The 20,389-nt window shown below is 58.0% G+C and overlaps 1 protein-coding gene across 1 annotated transcript in view; it reads left to right on the top strand.

The window, feature by feature from the left end:
* COL23A1 (collagen type XXIII alpha 1 chain) overlaps nucleotides 1-18,815 on the top strand; it is a 313,942-nt gene extending 295,127 nt beyond the window's left edge. The window contains exons 10-29 of the mRNA XM_059416135.1: nucleotides 420-455; nucleotides 775-801; nucleotides 1,243-1,269; nucleotides 3,592-3,645; nucleotides 3,936-3,998; nucleotides 4,438-4,482; nucleotides 5,802-5,879; nucleotides 7,921-7,974; nucleotides 8,545-8,589; nucleotides 9,421-9,510; nucleotides 10,390-10,452; nucleotides 10,816-10,872; nucleotides 11,090-11,116; nucleotides 11,836-11,898; nucleotides 11,987-12,040; nucleotides 12,242-12,268; nucleotides 15,153-15,206; nucleotides 15,387-15,473; nucleotides 17,278-17,316; nucleotides 17,865-18,815. Coding sequence (XP_059272118.1) covers nucleotides 420-455; nucleotides 775-801; nucleotides 1,243-1,269; nucleotides 3,592-3,645; nucleotides 3,936-3,998; nucleotides 4,438-4,482; nucleotides 5,802-5,879; nucleotides 7,921-7,974; nucleotides 8,545-8,589; nucleotides 9,421-9,510; nucleotides 10,390-10,452; nucleotides 10,816-10,872; nucleotides 11,090-11,116; nucleotides 11,836-11,898; nucleotides 11,987-12,040; nucleotides 12,242-12,268; nucleotides 15,153-15,206; nucleotides 15,387-15,473; nucleotides 17,278-17,316; nucleotides 17,865-18,026 — 1,152 coding nt within the window. The 3' untranslated portion in view covers nucleotides 18,027-18,815. The remainder of the gene's footprint in view (nucleotides 1-419; nucleotides 456-774; nucleotides 802-1,242; nucleotides 1,270-3,591; nucleotides 3,646-3,935; nucleotides 3,999-4,437; nucleotides 4,483-5,801; nucleotides 5,880-7,920; nucleotides 7,975-8,544; nucleotides 8,590-9,420; nucleotides 9,511-10,389; nucleotides 10,453-10,815; nucleotides 10,873-11,089; nucleotides 11,117-11,835; nucleotides 11,899-11,986; nucleotides 12,041-12,241; nucleotides 12,269-15,152; nucleotides 15,207-15,386; nucleotides 15,474-17,277; nucleotides 17,317-17,864) is intronic.
* Nucleotides 18,816-20,389: the final 1,574 nt, after the last annotated feature.

Here is a 20,389-nt window from a genome sequence, read left to right as displayed (position 1 = left end):
CCCGATTCCTTCCCTCCCTCCAGTATTAACTAGTTAGGCTCAGTTGTCCTCCTATAGCTCTACTCAGACTCTGCAGGCCAGGCTTCATGGTACTACCCCTTCCCCTACCGCAGGGACTTAGGCCTGTCCTTCCCCTCCCACGCAGAGCCAGCCCTTCCACCAAATTGCCACAAAATTTCCACCAGGGTCCCCTCTTGGGGCAGCTAGCTACTGAGTTGTCTCATCCATTCCTATTCCCGTTGGGCACCTAGCTCCCTGAGCCTCAGCGTTCTCATCTGCAAAGTGGGAACAAGGACACCCAGTCATGAAACGAGACGGCTTGGAGCCCCAGCCTAGCGCCCAGCACAGGGAGTGGGCTCCGTTAACCGTGGAGTCCCTGTGTCCCTTCATCAAGATGGTCTCCTCTTCTGCCTCCCCAGGGTCCCAAAGGAGAGGCTGGACGTGACGGCGAGATGGTCAGTATCCAGGGCATTGGGGCAGCCTGGGGCCCCATTCATTCAGGGGGCCAGAAGCCCCCAACCCACTCACGGCCAGCAGTGGGGAACCGATGGGCCAGGCCCCCAGCTTTGCATCCCTGGGAGGGCGCCCCCCCCCCCAGGCCACTGCCCTGCTTGAGATCTGACACGGAAGCAACCCTTGATGTGGGAGTCAGGCCTAGAAGGGGCAGCATGGCCCAGCCTCCTGCCGTCTGGCACTTGGCGTCCCCCTTTACACAATGATGCCCCAAAGCAGCCACCGGTATCCCATTTAATACTTTCTCCTCTCTTATTCCAGGGCCTGAAGGGACTCCCAGGGCCCAAGGTGAGTGATCCCCGTCCGCTGCCCCAGGCCTGGGAGGGATGGGCTCCCATCCCCTCCCCTACCCCTCTGGTCAGCTGTTCCTTTTCTTCTTTGCCTGCTGGGGGGGAGCGGGGGATGGACTGGGGTCCGCCTGAAGAAGAAGGGCTTTCCTTGTTTTCTCCTTCATCTCAGAAACACCCCCCAGAGGCTGTGGCATCACATGCCCACTTGTAAGAGCAGGGACTTGTCCAGGGTCATTCAGCATGGGGGGAGGGGACTGGTCAGGAGAGGAGTCATGGACTGTCAGCCCTACCATTCCTGTGCACCTGTTTGAGGGGCCAGGGTCTCTGGGCCATCCCCGGTCATCAAGGCCAGTTCTACCGGAGGAGCAGGTGGCCTGGTGTCTGGGCCATGTTCTCAGGGCTCTGACCTCTCTCTTGCACCCCCTGCCTCCCGTCTTAGGGTGAGCCCGGCATTCCTGGAAAGAAGGTGAGGGGGGCCCCCAGGAAGGGCTTCCTGGTGGGGGTGTGGGAAGTGGCTAGGGAGATGGGCAGGGGCTCCCCATGGCGCAGGGCGGCGGGCGGGTGGTGGCCACAGGGATGTCCTCACCAGACCCACGTCCTCTGTCTCAAAGCCCAGTTTCCTTCATTTACTCACTTATTCACGGATTCTTTCCTTTCTGCAAACACAGCAAATTCGTTCCCACTTCAGGGACCTGGAGAGTGGTTCTCAGAGTGTGGTCCTGGGACCACAGCATCGCTGGGGGCTTAGGCGCATTTGGAGGCCTATCTTGGACCCACCTAGTCAGAGACACTAGGGGCAGGCCACTGGGATGTTGTGGTTTATAATAAATCCATATTTGGGGGTACCTGGGTGGTTCAGTGGGTTAAAGCCTCTGCCTTCGGCTCAGGTCATGATCTCAGGGTCCTGGGATTGAGCCCCGCATTGGGCTTTCTGCTCAGCAGGGAGCCTGCTTCCTCCTCTCTCTCTGCCTGCCTCTCTGCCTACTTGTGATCTCTGTCTGTCAAGTAAATAAATAAAATCTTTAAAAAAAATAATAATAATCCATATGTGGTCTTAGTCCTCTGGTTTCTGGAGCAGAGCTCCGAAAACCCTTGGAACGTCCTGAGTGATGAACCAAATTTGAAGGTGTCTATTGTTATGTTAATTGTGCGACTTTAGGGACAGCCCCCCCCCCCCAATGGGGGCTGGCTGCCTGGAGAACCAGCCATGTGATTGGAGGGTTGGAGTTTTCAGTCCTGGTCTCCAGCCTTCCAGGGAGGGAGAGGGGCTGCACGTTGAACCAGTCTGACCCATGGCCTCTGTCACGATGCCTCCATAAAAACCCCAAAGGATGGGGATTCTGAGAGCTCCCAGGTTGGTGAACATGGAGAGAATTGGGGAGAGCGGCACTCCTGGAGAGCTCATGGACCCTCCGCACCCCTTCCCCATGCCTTGCCCACTGCATCTCGCTGTTCCTGACTTCTATCCTTTATGATAAACTGGCAATCTAGTAAGTAGAGTATTTCCCTGAGTTCTGTGAGCCGCTCTAGCAAGTTAATGGAACTCAGGGAGGAGGTCATTGTAACCGTCAGTCTATGACGAACCAATCTATAACAAAGCTTTCTTCTGGTGCCTAAAGTGGCGGGTGCAGGGGTGGGGGAGGGGGTGCTGACTTATCGGACTGGACCTTTAACCTGTGGGATCCAACCCTCTCTCCAGGTTGACAAGTATCAGAATAGGGTTAAATTGTAGTGGGGAATCCCCTGGGTGGTGGTGTGGATACACCCCGCACCCATCAGAATTGGTGACCAGAACTTTTATTTATTTCTTTTATTTTTTTTTTTTTAAAAGATTGTTTTATTTATTTGACAGACAGAGATCACAAATAGGCAGAAAGGCAGGCAATGAGAGAGAATGGAGGAAGCAGGCTCCCCATCAAGCAGAAAGCCTGATGCGGGGCTCGATCCCAGGACCCCGGGATCATGACCTGAGTCGAAGGCAGAGGCTTTAACCCACTGAGCCACCCAGGCGCCCCTATTTATTTCTTTTAAAGATTTGATTTGTTTATTTGAGACACAGAGAGAGAGAGCACTAGCAGTGGGGAGGGGCAGAGGGAGAAGAGAGAAGCAAACTTCCTGCTGGGCAGGGAGCCCGATGTGGGACTCAATCCCAGGACCCTGAGATCATGACCTGAGCCGAAGGCAGACACTTAACCAACTGAGCCACTCAGGTGTCCCCCTGGTGACCAGAACTTGTAGCTGTGGTCTGTCCAGCACCTCTCCTGAGGTGACACTGGCATGCACTCGAGTTTGGGAACCACTGGCCTGGGGTGGTCTCCCTCCACCCCTTCCCTTGCCAGGTCTCCAAAAAGCTCCCCTAGGTCACTCTGAGTCCCTCCATCCCAACACCCCTTTACACTCTTTTCCCAGCACTGCTTCCACCTCCTGGCCTGGTGCTCTGGGTTTATCTGGATAGTTCCTTGCCCTCGGGCTCCTCTCTTCCCCCACTGAGCAGGGACCCTATCTGCCTGGCCCACAGACGCGCTCACAGTATTGACTGAAGGAGCCAATCCCCTCTCCTCCACCTGCCCGCCCCTCTCTTCCATGCGCCAACCCCCACCTCATGCGTGCTCTGGGCTGGCCCTGGGGGACCTGCCCTGCCCCGCCCCCCGTCCCCACCCAGTGTGACCAATGCTGGCACCCACAGAGGTCTGGTGGGCTGGTGGGCAGGGGAGCGCGGGGTGGTGGAGACAGCCAAAACCGGTATGCCTGGGCCTCAGGGCTGCAGCCTCAGCTGCTCTCTCCTCAGGGTGACGACGGGATTCCAAGCCAGCCAGGGCTCCCCGGGCCTCCAGGCCCTAAGGTAGGTACCTGTGCCTCCCCCAGAGGGCCCCTGCCTCCCTTGGCTCCCAGCTGTCTGGTGAGGCCCCTAGCAGCCCTTTCACAGTGCAGGTTTGGGGGGTGGCGCCCACTCTACCCTGTCCCCTAGGTAGGACAAGGGTATCATCCCTGTCTCCAGAATGTCACCTGAGCCGCCCCCAGGGGCCCTAACTATGCCCCAGGGGGCCTCAGGCGTGTTCCCCAGGAATCACAAAGCCTGCAGCCCCAGCCGGCCCCTGGCACACTCACTCACTACAAATGTCTCTATTGCAGGGCGAGCCAGGGAACACGGGGCCTCCAGGAGAAAATGGTGTGGACGGCGCCCCAGGGCCAAAGGTGCCTCGCCATGCGCAGCTCAGACCTGTGCCCCCATCCTGGGGTTATGTGGCTTTGCCTCCTTTTGCCCTTTTAACTGGGGAGTTGCGGGAGGACGTGGGATCTGGGGTCTGGTTCTGCGGGCCGTCAGAGGTTGGCCCCAGGGGTCATCATGGGTTTGGGTGAAGGACAAGCCCCTGCCCCAAGCTTGGCCATGTGGCTCAGTCATCCTGCAGTTGGGGAAGCCAGGCCATCCCTCAGTGGCCCAGCTCTACACACTGTGGGGTCCGAGGAGGCTCCTGTTGGACCCTCCTTACAGGAGCTCTGTTTCTGGAGCACTGACTGCTTACAGAGGTCCCTTGGGGCTCTAGCATGTGGGCCCAACACTTTTGGGTGACTTAGGGACTGGATGGGCATGGGGTGGCCATGCACACGTGGCTGCAACCTCGCATCTCCCCAGGGAGAGCCCGGCCAGCGAGGCGCAGACGGAGTCTCAGGACTGCGGGTAAGTGAGTCCTCCCTCCGGCCATGCCAAGGGAACCCAGGGGCCTGGAGCGCTTCAGATGCCCCCGTCATTTCCCGCGGGAGACCCCGGAGGAGCCCTGGAGCTCCAGGAAATGGGAGTCTTTTTTTTTTTTAATCATTCATTACTGATTTTTAAATTTTCAATCTCACCCTACCTACTTTCGGTAAAACATTCAAATATGCATGTGTGAAAACGAGCTGTCCCCAGCTGAGTGTCCGCCCTCCCAGAGTCTTGTCTTATGTTCAGGCACAGACCTTCTGTGCATCACCTGGGGCGGGAGTGGGGGGGTCACCCACAGTTTGTCCCTGTCTCCAGAAGCAGAGCCACCCCCCCCCCAACCCCTGCGCTGGTCTCCGATCATTTGCGACCAACCACTGTCAACCCACCTTTAGGTCAACACCAGTGGTCCCGTTCCCTGCTCCATGGCCTCCAGCAGTCATGAGCCTGAACACTCCTGGAGGCTGCTTTTCTTTTTCTTAGCTGAAAAAAACAAGGCTAAGCCCACAGCCTGGTCACTCAGGTGGCAGGGGCTGGATTCGGCACTGAGCATGGAATTCTGGGGGACTGTGACTGCGGGGCCTGCTGGCAAGGGAGGACCCCTGGCCAGGGTCTCTGGGCCCTCTGCAGGGGGCCGGCTCCAGGCCTGAGCAGAGTGCTTCCCATCCCTCATGGTGGGCCCAGCAGAGAGCAGCCTGGGGCGGAGGGAGGTTTATCGAGGAAGGGTTGGGGGAGGAGGGCCCCCATTAGAGCACATGTGGGTGTGGACACCTGCGTTTGCAGACTGTCATACGCACACACGAGCATGCACAGCTTCTACCAGAGCCTGGGACACTGAGGCCCAAGGCTGAGATCGAGCTGGCAGTTGGTCTACACGGTGTCTGGGTGTTTGGGGTAATGTGTTGATTTCTGCACCTTTGTATGGCCAACATTTTGAAATCGGAAGAACTTCACATCAGAATGACTTTCTGTTTTCCCTGGAGAACTCCAGGTTGAGACCTCAGGGGACTTGGGTTCCCATCGGACTGGCAGCCAGACAAGGCAGGAGCGTGTACTTCTGTTGGCTCCAGGCCCCGGACACCTGCTGTTCAGGCCCTGTAGCGTCTCTAAGAGACTGGGGTGCCCGTGGCCACGTAGATCCTGGAGGATGTGCTCACGGGGATCCCATCGGGTTTCAGCTGAGTCAGCACACGGCACACAGACTTTCCCTTGTGGGGGCTAGGGTCCTGGGGTCCCGGGCTCAGATACACATGAGGCCACCTTGGCTCCACCCTGAAATTCTCACTCTTCCTCTGCCTCAGGGTCCCCAGGGCCTCAAGGGTGAGCAAGGAGACACGGTGGTGATAGACTACGATGGCAGGATTCTGGACGCCCTCAAGGTAGGTTAGTGGCAGGACCGGGATGCATCCTGGTTCTTTTCCTGGGGAGACAACCACATACTTAGTGTATCGGTCCTGCATTTCTTTACACAAGGGTCAGGGGGACAGCTTAGCACAAAGACCTCAGCTTCGTCAGGTGTGTCTGATAAGGAAATCAGAGCTGTCCTGAGCACCCCCTACCCCAGATGCTAAGAGCTGCCGTGAATTATGTGACCCTGAGCTCCCCAGAGGCCAAAGTGAAAAGGGAAGCTCCCTGCTCAGGAGCAAGAGACAGACCATTTCCTGATGTCCAGTCCCAGGTTGGCACCTTCCCCAGCGAGCACAGGCTGGAGGGCTACGTCTTCTAGTAGCTGTTGGGGGAGGATGACGGCAGCCAGGCCTGCCCCCAAGGAGCCTCAGGAGATGCGCAGTTGCAGAGCCCTGCCGGATGCCCAGCAGACTTGGAACCTCTTTCCCGTGGAGGCAGGGGTTGGGTTTTAGCCACTCACAGCTCCCAGGGAAGGGAGCTTGGGAGGGCAAGGGGCAGGCATCAGAGACTGGACAGGGCCTCGGCACCTGACCCCACCTGAGCTCCATTCAGTTCTCTCCCACAGGCCTCGGGGAAGTACACACTGATGGTAACTGTGGCTCCATCCCAGGCCTGCACAGGGTGCTTGTGGGGTGCTGTGATGTGGTCTGAGGGCCTGCACACGCACAGAGAGCCAGCCTGAGTATAGGGAGGTGGGAGGGAGATTCTGGATGCCTCTGCCCAATGAGCAGTGGGCTGTCACCATTGGTTCTTGAGCCAGAAGTGAGGTTCACAATACATGTTGTGGGGGTGCCTGGGTGGCTCAGTTGGTTGGGCGTCTGCCTTCGGCTCAGGTCATGATCTCAGAGTGCTGGAATCGAGCCCCGCGTTGGGCTCACAGCTCGGCAGGGAGCCTGCTTCTCCCTCTCCCTCTCCCCCTTTCCCTGTTTGTGCTCTGTCTCTCTCTGTCAAATAAATAAATAAAGTTTTTTAATTTATATATATATAATATTATAATTTATTATAAGAAATAAATATATATAAATATATATATACCCGTATTGTGGGCAGGCTGATTGAGAAATGGCATGGAAGGTGAATAAAAGTGGGTGTGGGGGCAGCTGGAGGCAGGCGGGGTGCACGTGGGCTCTGGGCCAGGGTGGCGGGGATAAAGGAAGATAGGAAGAACAGAGACGTCTCAATGGGGGGGCCGGCAAGGAGCACACAGGTCGCTGGGATGAGGGGCTGGGCAGGTTGCGGCCCTGAGGAGGCGGCACAAGCCTGGAGGGTGACGATGAGCCATGATAGGCAGGTGGCCTGTGGGACACCTGGGCCAGAGCTTGAGAGGAGGGTCAGACCTAGAGACGCCACAGACGCCATCTCTTACTCACGCGACCAGCATTACTCACTCTCCAGCATTAGACTGCAGGCAGCAGAGCCAATGGGCAGAGAGCTCGTGGGAGGGACAGAGAGGGCCATGCTGGGCTACTGTCGGGGATAACATTTTTGGCTGGCCTTGAATGCCAGTGGGGGATTTATGCTTGCTATAAGAGGCCATAGGGAGCTAACGCAGGGTCTTGAGAAGGGGAGTGTTGTGACGAAATCTATGTTTGGGGGATACTGGCTCTGAAGGCAGGGGATTCTGGACCCACCATCGCAGTGGACTCTGTGGTATCCCACCTGGTCCCTGGTGCACCTCCCTCCCCCTCCTCAAGACAAGAGTGGGGACTGGGTGGAAAGCAGTCAGTGAGAGGCTTTCTTTTTTTTTTTTTTTTTTAACATTTTATTTATGTATTTGACAGACAGAGAACACAAGTAGGCAGAGAGAGAGAGGGAGCACCTGATGCGGGGCTCAATCCCAGGACCATGGGATAATGACCTGGGCCAAAGGCAGAGGCTTAACCCACTGAGTCACCCAGGCACCCCCAGTGAGGGGCTTTGACGCTGCTGCAGGCCAGCCAGAGCCCTGGCTCCTGGGGGTTGGAGGGGGGTGGTACTTGCGTACACACTGACCAGTTTGACTTTCACACACAGGGTCCTCCCGGGCCACAGGGGCCTCCAGGGCCCCCAGGGATCCCCGGAGCCAAGGTGAGTTCATGGGCCCATTGTGTGGCCCCCTCCAAGCCCCCGAACTCCAGCGCCCACCTCCCCTCTCCTGTCTGCCATGCTTACTCCGCTTCTCTTCTGGCATCCCAGCCTGACTCCTGGGGGTTCAGAGAAAGTGGCCTAACCAAGCTGGACGTCCTGTTCCTGGCCCTCGCTCCTCCCTGGAGGCCCCATTCCTATGTGTAAACCCTCAGGACGTCCCCAGGTCCCATAGATGACAGACAGAGCCGTTCCTGTGGCCTGCACCCATCACTTACCCACCGCTGCCTGGCTGACTCAGGAGACCTGGAAATCAGGCGAGATCTGGTCCTGGCTGTTGCCCTGGGCTGTGTGTCCTGCCATGAGTCATTGAATCTCCCCGAGCCTCAGATTCCCAGGCTCTCACCCCCTAGGACTGTAAATTACAGCCCCGGTCTGCATCTGCCTGGAGGAGCTGAGGAGGGGGCTGGGGACCAGGGCATACCTTCCTCGGCTCTGCCCACTTTAGGGACCACAAGGCCTTCTCAGGGACCGTGGGACACCATAACCCCCTTGTTTTCTGTTCCCTTCCAGGGTGAGCTGGGATTGCCTGGTGCCCCAGGAATCGACGGAGAGAAGGTCTCTAGGCCTTTTGTTTGCTTGGCAATGCTGGTGCCTAGTGGTGGGCTGCGTATGGGCGTGTGTGTATGCGTGTGTGTGTGTGTGTGTGTGTGTGTGTGTGTGTGCAGGGTTAGCACAGGGCAGAGTGTGCAGCTAGGGTGCTTGTCCTGGTTCTGCCCTTAGACCTCGGGCAAGTTGCTCACCTTCTGGCAGCCTCAGGTCCGCACCTGGAGGGGAGGACGGTCCCAGGTGTAAACCTTAAATAATCGTGTGTGTGTAAAACACTTAGGGCGCGATCTAGGGCAGAGTGTTCAAATATTAGCTAACGTCGGTCCCATTGCTCTGGGTCCTACAAGTATGGCTCTAAGTGCACACTGGTGTGTCCCCACGTGCACAGGATGGGGTCGAGGGTGTCACTGGACGTTCATGGCCATGGCTTTCGTTCCACGTCTTGGATGCGTGATTGTGATTGGCTGAGAGAGGCAATGAGTGGCTGGGAGGGGCATTGGGTGGACGGTTGGTTGTACGTGGGGTCTGGGGGCTCCCACCACCGGCTCCTGAGATGCGAACACAGGGTCGGCCCTCCACCCCAAGACCTGTAAGGGCCCCTACAGGGGCTGCCCAGTCTCACTACCTCCACCCCTCCCCACACTGGTTGCCCCCGCATGCCTGTCTTCATCCAAGCCCCTCAGTGCATTCATCATCTGGGTCAGAGCCAGGGACCCAGGATGAAGAAGTGGGGGTGGGAGTCTGGCTTGGTCAGGAGTAAGCTCTGGGGAAGCCCCCTGTGGTGGGAGAAGGGAGCATGCCTGCTGAATTCCACCGAGCCCCTGTTCTTGTGGCTCGCAGGGTCCCAAAGGAGCCAAAGGAGACCCAGGAGAGGCTGGGCCGACCGGACCCAAAGGGGAGGCAGGCGAGATGGGCCTGTCGGGCCTCCCGGTAAGTGGGGCACGGGGTCCACCCTCCTCTGCCCCCATGGGGTTCCAAGGCCAATGTGTTTCCCTCACAGCAGCCATGGGGGCACGCTAGGGCCCTGCCAATTCCACCCAGCCCAGGGGCTGCAAGCCTTTGAGCCTTTGAAAGGCAGCTTGGACTCTCTGAGCCTCCACATTCTCTTCCTCTTCTGTGCAAGGACTTCCCAAGCCCCCCCCCCCCCCCCCCGCGCCCCCCCCCCCCCCCCCCCCTTTCCGCCCAAGGCCCCCCCCCCCCCCCCCCCCCCACCAAGGTGGAACACAGCTGGCAGGTGGTTAGAGCCCCCCCACACACACACACACAACTGCTCAAGTTTGCGTCCTGCTCTGTCCCCTGCTGGCTCCGGAACATTGCACAAGTGTCCTGACCTCCCTGGGCCTCGGCTTCCCTGCCTCTAAAATGCAGATAATAATCTCCCACTCAGGAGGGCCTGCACGACAGGGCCGAGAGTGGTGGCTGGCCACGTGATTCAGTACCCACTGTCACGGTCACAGTGGCTGGACGGGAAGAGCTGCAGGTTCAAGTAGCTAGCTAGCTAGGGGATAGATGCCCCTCTTCCCATCTAGTGTCCATCCACAGGGCTCCCTCAGCTAGAGAGGTCTTTGCTTCCAGAGCCCCTGGGTGCCCCCTGCCCCACAGGAGACAGTTTATACCACCGTCACTGTGCTCTCCAGAAACCCCCTTGCTGAGTGCCCAGAGCATGTCTGTCTCCGATTTAGGGGAAACTGCTTTGAGCTGTAAATGCCAACTCATCGCTCCCGCTGGGGGCCTCATGGGGAAGGGAGGGGAAGTGCACCTACTGCGGACGGTGGGTCAGAAAGGGCTGAAGGCCATCTTGTCCTGCAGGGCACCGACGGGCCCAAGGGGGAGAAGGGAGAGTCGGCATCTGACAGTCTACGGGAGAGCCTGGTAAGGGGGGGCTGCTGAGGACCAAGGTCTCCCCTTAATTCCCAGCCTAGGCCAGCTGGGGCTCCGAGCCTTGGGACATAAAGGCCACCTGGCCTGACCAAAGCCAGGGCAGCAAGGGAGTGGGAGGGGCACCTCGGGCTGTGTCCTCCAACTGAGGCCCATCTGAGAACCCCGAAGGCTAGCCCCTGGACCCCCCCACCAGGCAGTGGCTTTCTGGGGGCAGGAAGGAGACTCAGCCTAGGGCTCAAGGCCCAGCTTCCCCACCCCCCAGAAGTGCTCATGCAATGTCCACTGTGTTCAACCATGGGCTAGTGAGGTATGACGGGGGGTTAGATGACTAACCCATCTTTGACTGTTTCCTAGGCCCAGATCATAGTGGCACCAGGGCCCCCCGGCCCCCCTGGCCCCCCAGGCCCCATGGTAAGACCATTTCATGTGAAGTAGCTGAGATCCACAGGGAGTGGTGAGCCCAGGCTTGGAGCTGTGACCCAGGGGAAGACAGGACTTCTGGTGGGGAGGGGGTCACATCAAGCAATACAGGTGCGCCTGGGTCTGGACTTGGGAGGCCACAGAGGTCAGGGTCATGGGGCCAGTGAGTGGCCTCTAAGCTTCTGTGACCACTCTTCTCCTCCTCTAGGGCCTTCAGGGAATCCAGGGTCCCAAGGTGAGTTCTGGAAATCCCTCTACTCACTGCACATGCCCAGCCTGGATAGTTCCAGAAAGCCTTGCTAATGGGCAGGGCCAAGTGTGGTCCCCACACTTGGCCCAAAACCAGCTCTGTATTATACCAGGGCCTGAAGGTTCTGGATCCCTTGGAGCCCAACCTCCCTGATGTCCTGGGACCATGTGCCCACCCAGCCCCACACTGGGACTCTTCTTTCACCTTGTCCCTCTGCCTGAGCACTTGTCTGCTGCCTCCGACTCCTTGAGCCACCCCACCTCACCTCCCCGACCCACTTCCCCCATGCCCCCCACTCACACATTTGTCTCTCAACTGCCCACCGCCTGGACATGAAGTCTTGGGGCTGGTGTTTATTACTTAATGTCATGTCCTCTGCTCTTAAATTAAAACCATTGAGTGTGGCCTGCCCGTGTGCCCCCGTGTGGGGGAGGCCAGCTCAGAAACCCGACTGGTCCTCAGCCCTGCTGCCGCTCAGCTGTGTGGCTGGACCTGTCCCTGCCTCTTGCTCTACATCTCTTTACTCATCTGTGAAATGGGTGCAAGGAAGCCCATATGTGGGCTTTGGTTACTGTTTGCACTAAAAAGAAACTGGGGTGTCTGTTTCTCTGCCCTGCAGTTCCCAGCTTGCACTCAGGCCCGAGGCTTTCCTGTCCTACTGTCTAAGCTCTTCCCCGTGACTGATGTCTCCTCTCTGCTTCCAGGGCTTGGACGGAGCAAAGGGAGAAAAGGGTGTGTCAGGTGACAGAGGCCCCAGCGGCCTGCCGGTGAGTGTCATCATGAGCCTTTTTTATCTCTCTGGGGCACTAATTCCTATAACTGTCATGCCTCTTGACTTGTGTCTTTTCTACCCAGGGGCCAGCTGGCCCGCCAGGTCTTATTGGGCTGCCAGGAACCAAAGGAGAGAAGGTAATGACCTTTCTTTGATGCCTTCCAAGTATGGCTGCACATTTACAGTGTCACTCAGCTCTGGGGAATCAACCCCCGCACCACACCATCCCAGAGCCATAGATCAGGCTTGTGGACAACTCACAAGGCTGAGCATCCTAGCAGTAGTGCTCCCAGCATCCCCTCCCTGGTCCCTGACACATCCTCTTTGTCTCTCCTCAGGGAAGACCCGGGGAGCCAGGACTAGATGTAAGTATTTCATCGTTCACTGTGATCAGGCTCCTGTGTATATCTTCTGCACTTGAACTGGCCATACAATAACCTGATCTGCTGGGCTTGGAGGTGACCCCCTTCCCCAGGGCTGGGACTCCAACCGACCAGTTCCCCCTGTGTCCCCAGTGCCAAGTCTAGTTCACAGCCCAGAGTAGGTACTTGATGGGTGGATGGATGGATGATGGATGGATAATGGGTGGGTGAAAGATGGGTGGATGGATGGATTATGGATGGATGGATGGATGGATGGATGGATGAATGGTGGATAGATGATGGGCAGATGGAGGATGGGTAGATGGGTGATGGGTGGATGATGGGTGGGTGGGTCATGGATAGATGGATGGATAATGGATGGATGGAAGATGGGTAGATGGATGATGGATGAATGGATGGTAGATGATAGGTGGATGGGTGGTGGATGAATGGATGATGGGTGGATGGTGGGCAGATGGAAAATGGGTAAATGGAAGATGGGTGGGTAGATGATGGATGGATGATGGAGGGATGGATAGATGATGGATGGTGGGTGGTGGGTGGTAGAGGATGGATGGATGGAAGATGGGTGGATGGCAGATGGGTGGGTGGATGGTGGGTGAATGGATGATGGGTATATGGGAGATGGGTGAATGGTTGGTGGATGGGTGGATAGATGGATGGTGGATGGATGGTGGGTGGATGGAAGATGTGTGGATGGATGATGGAAGATGGGTAGGTGGATGGATGACGGATGGATGGATGATGGGCAGATGGTTGGATGATGGATGAAGGATAGATGGATGACAGATGGATGGATGGATGATGGGTGAACGGGTGATGGATAACTGAGTGGAAACATGCTGCACTGGGTCAGGAAGGTGAGAGAGCAGGATTGCAATATCCTGGTGAGAGAAGTTGAAACTTCAGCTAGCACATTACTGTGGGAAGGAGAGGAGATGAAGTATTAGCCCAAAGTTGATCAGATCAAGTGTCTTTGGGTTGCCAGCAATAGAAAACAGAAAACTGGCTCAAACTAACTCCGAATTTAAAAACCCAGAGGGACAACACACAATCCACACAACCCAGCCTCTCGTGCTTCCTTGCCCGTGCTTCCGCTATGGGGGTGTTGTTTCACATTAGATGTGGTGATGGGATGGAGGCAGTGGCCCAAGACTCACATCCTCCCAGACCCAAACCCTGGAGAAAGACTATGTGCTTCAGTCTCTCTTTTAGAAAAGTCTCATCAATTCTCACGGGCCCCAGTTGGGTCAATGCTGAAAGATCAACTTGGCCAAACGAAATTCAGTGCCCTGATTGGCCAGGCTGGATCACGTGCTCCCTCTGGAGCTGGGGGTGGAGTCAGCAGATTTTAAGAAGGGAGGGTGGTCCCCAGGAAAATCTGGCAGCTATTACAAGGGAACGGTGACCAGAATCAGGGCTGCAGGGATTCTGGTGTCCTCCCCGGACTTGAAGGAGAGAGTGAGCCCTTGGAGAGGAACTGTAGACAAACACAGTTTCTGATCGGGAGGATGGTGGTCCATCCCTGAGACGGGTCCGGAGAAGAAGCCAATGCCGAATCCTGTTCAGGCTCTGGAACGAGGGAGTGGTGGAGTGTGGCCACGGCTGCCTTCACAGCTCAGAGTGGCATCTCAAGGCCAGGCCCACTCTACCCGGCAAGCCACTGGCCCCCCACCCACTCCACCGGGTCGAGCTGCCATGGGATTCTACTCGGGCTCTCCAGCCTCACAGCCGGCCAGAACAACCCCTCTCTGGGGGATCCACTGGTCTCTGCTTCATCCTGTGTCCCTGAGCATTGACCACCATCCTCTCTGCCCTCTTGCCTGTCCTGTTAGACCATCAGGGAAGTGTCCCATTGTTCCCAAGGGTTTTTAATTTATGGAGGTGACTGAGTGACGACCCAGAGAGGTCAGTGCCATTGAGGGAAGAATGGGTTACTTAGGTTTCCCGAGGGAAGGGCTCACCTCACTATGCAGGGCCCTGTGGGGAAGCACCAGGTTTGGTCGGGGGTAGGGGGTTAGAAAGGGGTTGGAGGATAGAGTTTTATGGGCGAGTATGAACAATGCCAGCGGGATCTGGGCTGAAGGGGAGGCCCGGGCTTCCTGTCACCTGGCCTGGGGATGATTCCTGGCAGGGGAAGTATCAGCTTGTGCGAGAGAGGCAGATCAAGGAGGTGGTGGGAGACTGTTGGTTTACATATGAAACGTCCTCCCAGACCAGCCCTTTGCTACCCGCAAGAGCAGGCATGAGGGAGGGGCACCCTGTCCTTTGCCAGCAAGTTCAAGATCTCAAAACAGTCTGAGATCCAGAAAATATAAAGGGGGAGAGGGTAGACACATCAGATCTGTTTGTCCTGTCCTCCGTATCCAGCCCACAACCCACTTCCTAGAGGATGTTTAGAAATGTTGGTGGCAGGGGTGGATGGACGAATGGACAGATGGATGGATGGGCGGGGAGGGGCATAAGAGATTAAGCCAAAGTCAGAGAACAGAGCTTACTGATTCTTAGTCTGGCAAAGACAGTGACACAGACGCCCACAAGTTCCCCAGGTCTCTGTCTCTAGCCACACTTGGACCCACACCAGCTATATAGGACAGGGACATCAGAGAAAACCCCTGGCCAGCAGCTCTGCCTGAGGGGGTCTCCAGAGAGCCCAGTGGTGTTTCCTGTGGAGGAAACAGCGCTGGTATCCTGAATGCATCTCTAAAGCAGCCTTGCACCCAGCCTACGTGTCACCTAGGAGCTGGAGTGAGCCCAGTTTGTACCCTGACCAGGCATGGAGGCGGGGCAGTGACGGATGGGAAGGGCACGGAGAGGAACATAGAGCAGGAGCGAACCTCAGACCTCATGTTATTCCTTTTGCCAGGGGTTCCCTGGACCCCGAGGAGAGAAAGGTGACCGGAGCGAACGTGGAGAGAAGGTAGGGAGCAGGTGGAGAGAAGGGGGGCCAGCAGGAGAGGAGCCAGAGCAGGGGCAGGCTGGGATGGGGGTTGCAGAAGGATGGGGTGGCTACCAGTTGGAGGCCCATCCCTCTGAGGGGTGGAAAAGGGGTCCTGGGCCTGGCAGCCACAGCCACATCCCCGTCTCCTTCCTTGTGCAGGGGGAGCGAGGTGTCCCAGGCCGGAAGGGCGTGAAGGGCCAGAAGGGTGAGCCGGGACCACCGGGCCTGGACCAGCCGTGTCCTGTGGTACGTGTTGGAGCAGAGTGGGAGCCCCAACCCAGGTCTTCACCACCTCAGGCCGGGCCCTGGTCGGTGTCTTCTCTGTCCTCGGAGCTCCCTTGCAAGTCCCAGAGACCACCATGTCTTGTCCCTGCCACCAGGGAGCCTCCCCTTGCTCTGGTCCTGACTCCCCTCCATGGGCATGGCTCTGGGGGACCCACACCGCTCCCCAGAGATGGAGGCTGGGCCCCGGGGCAGAGTCCTTGCCGTCGTCACCACCCCTCTTTTCTCAGCTTCCTTGGCCCTGAAAGGGGGTTAGGACACCCTTCGCTCTCTGGGTGTGGGTCCCAAGGAGGAGGCTTTTACTGGTGTGGGTAGCCCCTCCCAAGTCCCTGCCTCTCCTCTGTGTACCCCAGAATCCTTCCCTGCCACCCCCCAACACCTTCCTCCTTTCATTCCCCCGCATGTCAGCTCCTCCTGGCTCCCCAGACCGCAGCCCTGAAGGAACCACAGTTCAGTTCCCTTCGCCGGAGGGCTGGGAGGGTTCCCAGGGAGCTCAGCAAAGACAGGAAAGACAACCGGGCGTTTCCAGACTCAGACTGAGCTGATAGCCACGCCTGGCCACCCCAGCCCCAGTGCGTGCCGGCTGCCTTCCAAAGGGGGTTCAGAGTGAGCGACCCCAGAGGCCGGTCCTCATTCTTCAGTCCCCCATCCATGCAGTAGGGGTGCTAATTCATCCCCCGGGGACTTGATGAGTCAATGAGGAAAAGACAAGAGCAGCATGGTAGGCATACACACAGTGTATGGGGTCCCGGGGAGAACGAAGCAGTGGCCCAGCCTTGCAGCTCCAGGCCCTGGGTCATTGAGCCTTTGTCTTTGAAACAGGAGAATCCCAAATGTGGAGGCAAGCGAGGGGCGCCGGGCTCCAGGGGGCCCTGCCCCACGGTATGAGATCTGGCCTGCTGTGTGCTGTGTGCTGTGTGCTGGGCTGAGGTGCCCGCTGCTCTGACACCCCCCACCACCCTGCCTTCCCTTCCTTCTGGCCCCTCCTCCCCACATCTTTCTGGGCCCTGGCCTGTGCCCCTGGTGGATGCATGGCAGTTATGGGGGCTGTGCTCCTGGGGGTACCTCCAGAGTGAAGTGTTTCCCGCGCCGGGGTTACCCCTCAGGACTCTAGGCTGGTGGAGGTGTCTGCCACTGTCCCTCTCCATCTCCCCCAGCCCTCCAGGCCACCTGAGGCAACCCACCCCACCCCACCCTACCTGGAGTCTGAGTGCCCTGAACCAGCAAGCCAGCGTTGACTCTAATGGTGCCCCAGATGACCCCTACCCCCCACCCTTGCTTTCTACCCTGTGAGCCTCAGAGCTTGCCCCATCTGCCTCTCAGACCCAGGCCTAGGGACCAGGACAGGCCTCAGGGGCATCCTGCTTACGGGACTGCCCTTCAGATGCTTTTGAAGAAACTCCCTGAGAGCCCTCAGGCCCCCAATGTGAGCGGCCAGAGCTAGTGTCAAGAGTGGCAATCTCCCAGCCAGCAGACTGTAGCACAATCCCAGATCCTCCCCGGTGGCACGGTTCTGTCCCCTGCTCCAGTGTCCCAACAAGCAAAGCCCCATAGGGGCTTTGTCCTTACCAAGGACAGTGAGAGGCCTGCCTGGCTCATGACCCAACTCTTCAGGGGACAAACATTTGGACCGTGCCTCAGTGGGGTCCAGGGGCCTCATGTGGCAGCTCCCGGGGCCATTCTTCCCGACACCCAGGGCAGGAGTGTATGGAGTGTAGGGAGATGACCAGACCCCCAGCCCCATCACTAAAACCTTTTTCTTTTCCAGGGCCCTGATGGACTGCCGGTACCTGGCTGCTGGCATAAGGTACCTCACAGGGAAAAGTCTCTAGGACAGGCCGGGAGAAAGGGGACATTGAGGGGGACCCCCAGGGGCTGCTCTCTGCAGCTCACCACACAGTGCCTAAGTAGCTGGGTTTGCCTGTGATGACGGGACCCTAGGTCTGACTGCCCCATGAGATGGCCCAAGGTTTGGGGCCCGTGGTCCTTGGTGATTGTGCACAGCGCCCCCTGGTGGTCATTCAGGGCTCACTCAGTGCCTGGCCCAGCGAGGGCAAAGCCATCCACACACCTGGGATTTTGTCCTTACTGCCCCACTGAGAGGGGGTGGAAGCCCTGCCCAAGATGAGAGGACTGAGGGCACGCCTGTTCTAGAAGAAATGTGCAGGACAGAATGCCCAGACCAGGACGGGGCCTCTGGGGCCTCCCTCCTCACCTTTGGGTCTCTCCTTTCTCTTCCAGTGACCCCCGCACCCAACTCACAACCTGTACAGATGCGTGTGGACGTTTTTAATTTTTGTAAAAAAACACAAAAAAACAAAAAACAGTAATATATTGATCTTTTTCTCACGAGAGGCACGACATGTGGCTCTCATAACATTCAAGAGGGCGCCTGGCCCAGCCCCAGAACGATCAGCCTTTGAAGCTGGCAGGAAAGCAGACGGGCCAGTCCAGGGGAATCGCATACTCGGGGGGCAGCCATGGGACTTGGCTTCCCCAGGAAGGAGACGAAGGTGAAAGCGCCTGGCTCAAGAGAGGCTGCAAGAATGCTGGGTTGGGCCCTCAGCCACCTGATTAGCAGAGAGACTGCACCCCCCAAAACCCCCAGAAGCTCCGGAGCCCTGGGGCCCGCTCCATCCAAAAAGGCCCAGGGCTTGGACAGTAAATGCAGCTGTCCCCGCCTCTCTGGCCTCTGGCCTCAGCCCCAGCCAGCTGCCCACCCCTCGGGGGCCCTCTGGGGCCCAGGTTCTCCAGGCCAGGACAAGATTCCTGCCCAGCTGGATGCTGGGAGCTATAGGGAGCACCCCCAGCGGGTCATGCTCCAAAGCAAGTTCAGTAGGCCTCGGGAACCCAGCCTGCTGTGAGAACACGTGGCCTCCAGCCCGGAGGAGAGGCCAGCCTCTCCGATCATGACCTGAGGACCCAGCTGCGAATAAGCCTCTTGATCCCCATGATCCGAGAGTTCGGAGAAAGGTGGGTTCCAGATGGGAGGGGCTGCTGCTTCCTATGTCTCTCACAGCATCCCGAAGAGAGTCATGATGGGACTTTGCCAGCCCAAGGAGACCGGCCTGCGACTCAAGAGTTTGGGCCTCACTGGCCCCAACTCTCCACCTGAGAGGACTCTGGGCAGCCTGCCAGAACTGGTCTTTCGGATGAGCCATGCAGATGAAGAGGGCCCGGTGCCCTGAGAAGAGGCCTCCCCACCTCAGACAAGGGTTCCCCAGCCGGCCACCTTCCGCCCAGAGGCTCGCCTCCCTTCTCTGTATAGATGGATATCGCTGTGTGTAATAAACCCCAGTGTGTGTCTGGGTGTGCCTGTCCTTGCCGACTGCCCCTGGGCCCCTCTGGGTAGGGAGGGACAAGGGGATGCTCCCTGGGTCAGAGGCACCCCTGAAACCAGAGGAACAAACCAGAGGATTTGAGGACAAAGACAGGGTTTGGAGTTAGAAAGACCCAAGGCCTAGAACCGTCCAAATTGAACCTACTTGACAGTTTGTAATATGCTCCTCCCTCCATGCAGGCTATTCACTGGACTGCATAAGCAGTCCTGTGCAGAACAGGACCGATGTGATCCATGTCCCTGTTTCCACTTGACCTATGAGGGATCTGAGGATCTTGAGCTATTAGTCACCTGCCCAGGGATGCACAGACAAGACAGGATGACAGGCCAACTGGGCCTGGGTTCTCGGAAAGCCTCCAGTCTGTCCTTCCAAATTGTTTGGCAGGGCATGGCGTCTGCTAGGCAGTGGTGATCCTGGGTGATTGGCAGGCCCATCCTCCTGGGGTGGAAACCCCATGTTCCCCCTTCCCCAGACCTCCCTGCACCTAGGGCCAGACAAGGCCATTCATGGCCCACTGCTACCCCCTTGTGGCCTCATACTGTGTATCATCAGGTCTGCAAATTCAACAAGTTTCAAGGTACGCAGTGGGTGGAGTTCTCCAAGAGCTCGGGTTGGGGGCAGGAGACTTGGAGAGTGAATGATGCACTTGAGATCCCAGCTGAGCCTCAAGGACTGAGAGCCTTGTGTCTCTCCGCCTCAGGCCACCCCCTTCTGAAGTGAGGGAAGCACATTTACTGAGCCCCATGGTGGTTTGACTAACCACGAGGATGATGCTCCCCTTTTCCAGATGAACCGAGGTGGAAGAGGAGGCTTACCTTACAGCGTGGGGGGAAGAGTTGAAGAAATCAGCAATGAGGGAACAAAGCAGAGGGCTGAGACTGGAAAGGCGTTAGGAGGGACAGCAGGAACCTCCCTCAGCTAGCTCAGGCCACAACCTGGGTCCCTTGTTCTGGGTTCGTCAAGGCAGAAAGTCCCGGGGCCCCACTCCAGTTGGGGTTCTCTCTCTGGTAGCCCAGATTCTCAGCCCTTTGGGGGCCAGCGATTGCTGCTGACACACTGGACCGACAGTCGAACGGAACAGAGCTGCGTTCCAGCCTCGGCTGCCCACAAGCTGTGTGTCTGGGAGCACAGGCCCTGTCCTTTCTGGGCCCCTGGGTCTCCCGGCGGGCCTCCCAACCCTCGTCCTGCCTCCACACTGCGTGTGTTCTCCTAGCGTTGATGCATCTCCGTTCACCCTGCCTGGATTGCAGCAGGTGCCATGACTCCCTAGGTCAGTCCCAGCAGTGACACTGCGCCCTCCTACTGTTCCTCCGTGAGACCGGAAAGCCCTAGGTCAGGCCCCAGCACTGACTATCTCATCTCCTACCCTGGGGCTCCTGCTGTGAACCAGGCCTCCGCTGGGTGCCTGGAGCACATTCCCAGTTAACGCTCACGAGAGAACCCAGAAAGGCGACTCGGAGACTGAGCCCCGAGCTCAGAACTCTGCTGTCATTGGGGGAAGCGTCCGGGTCATCTTGCCGCCCTTCCCAGGGAGGAGAT

Source organism: Mustela nigripes, chromosome 12, assembly GCF_022355385.1.
Source record: "Mustela nigripes isolate SB6536 chromosome 12, MUSNIG.SB6536, whole genome shotgun sequence".
NCBI classification, from domain to species: Eukaryota; Metazoa; Chordata; class Mammalia; order Carnivora; family Mustelidae; genus Mustela; species Mustela nigripes.
This window is presented reverse-complemented; position numbering and strand designations above follow the sequence as displayed.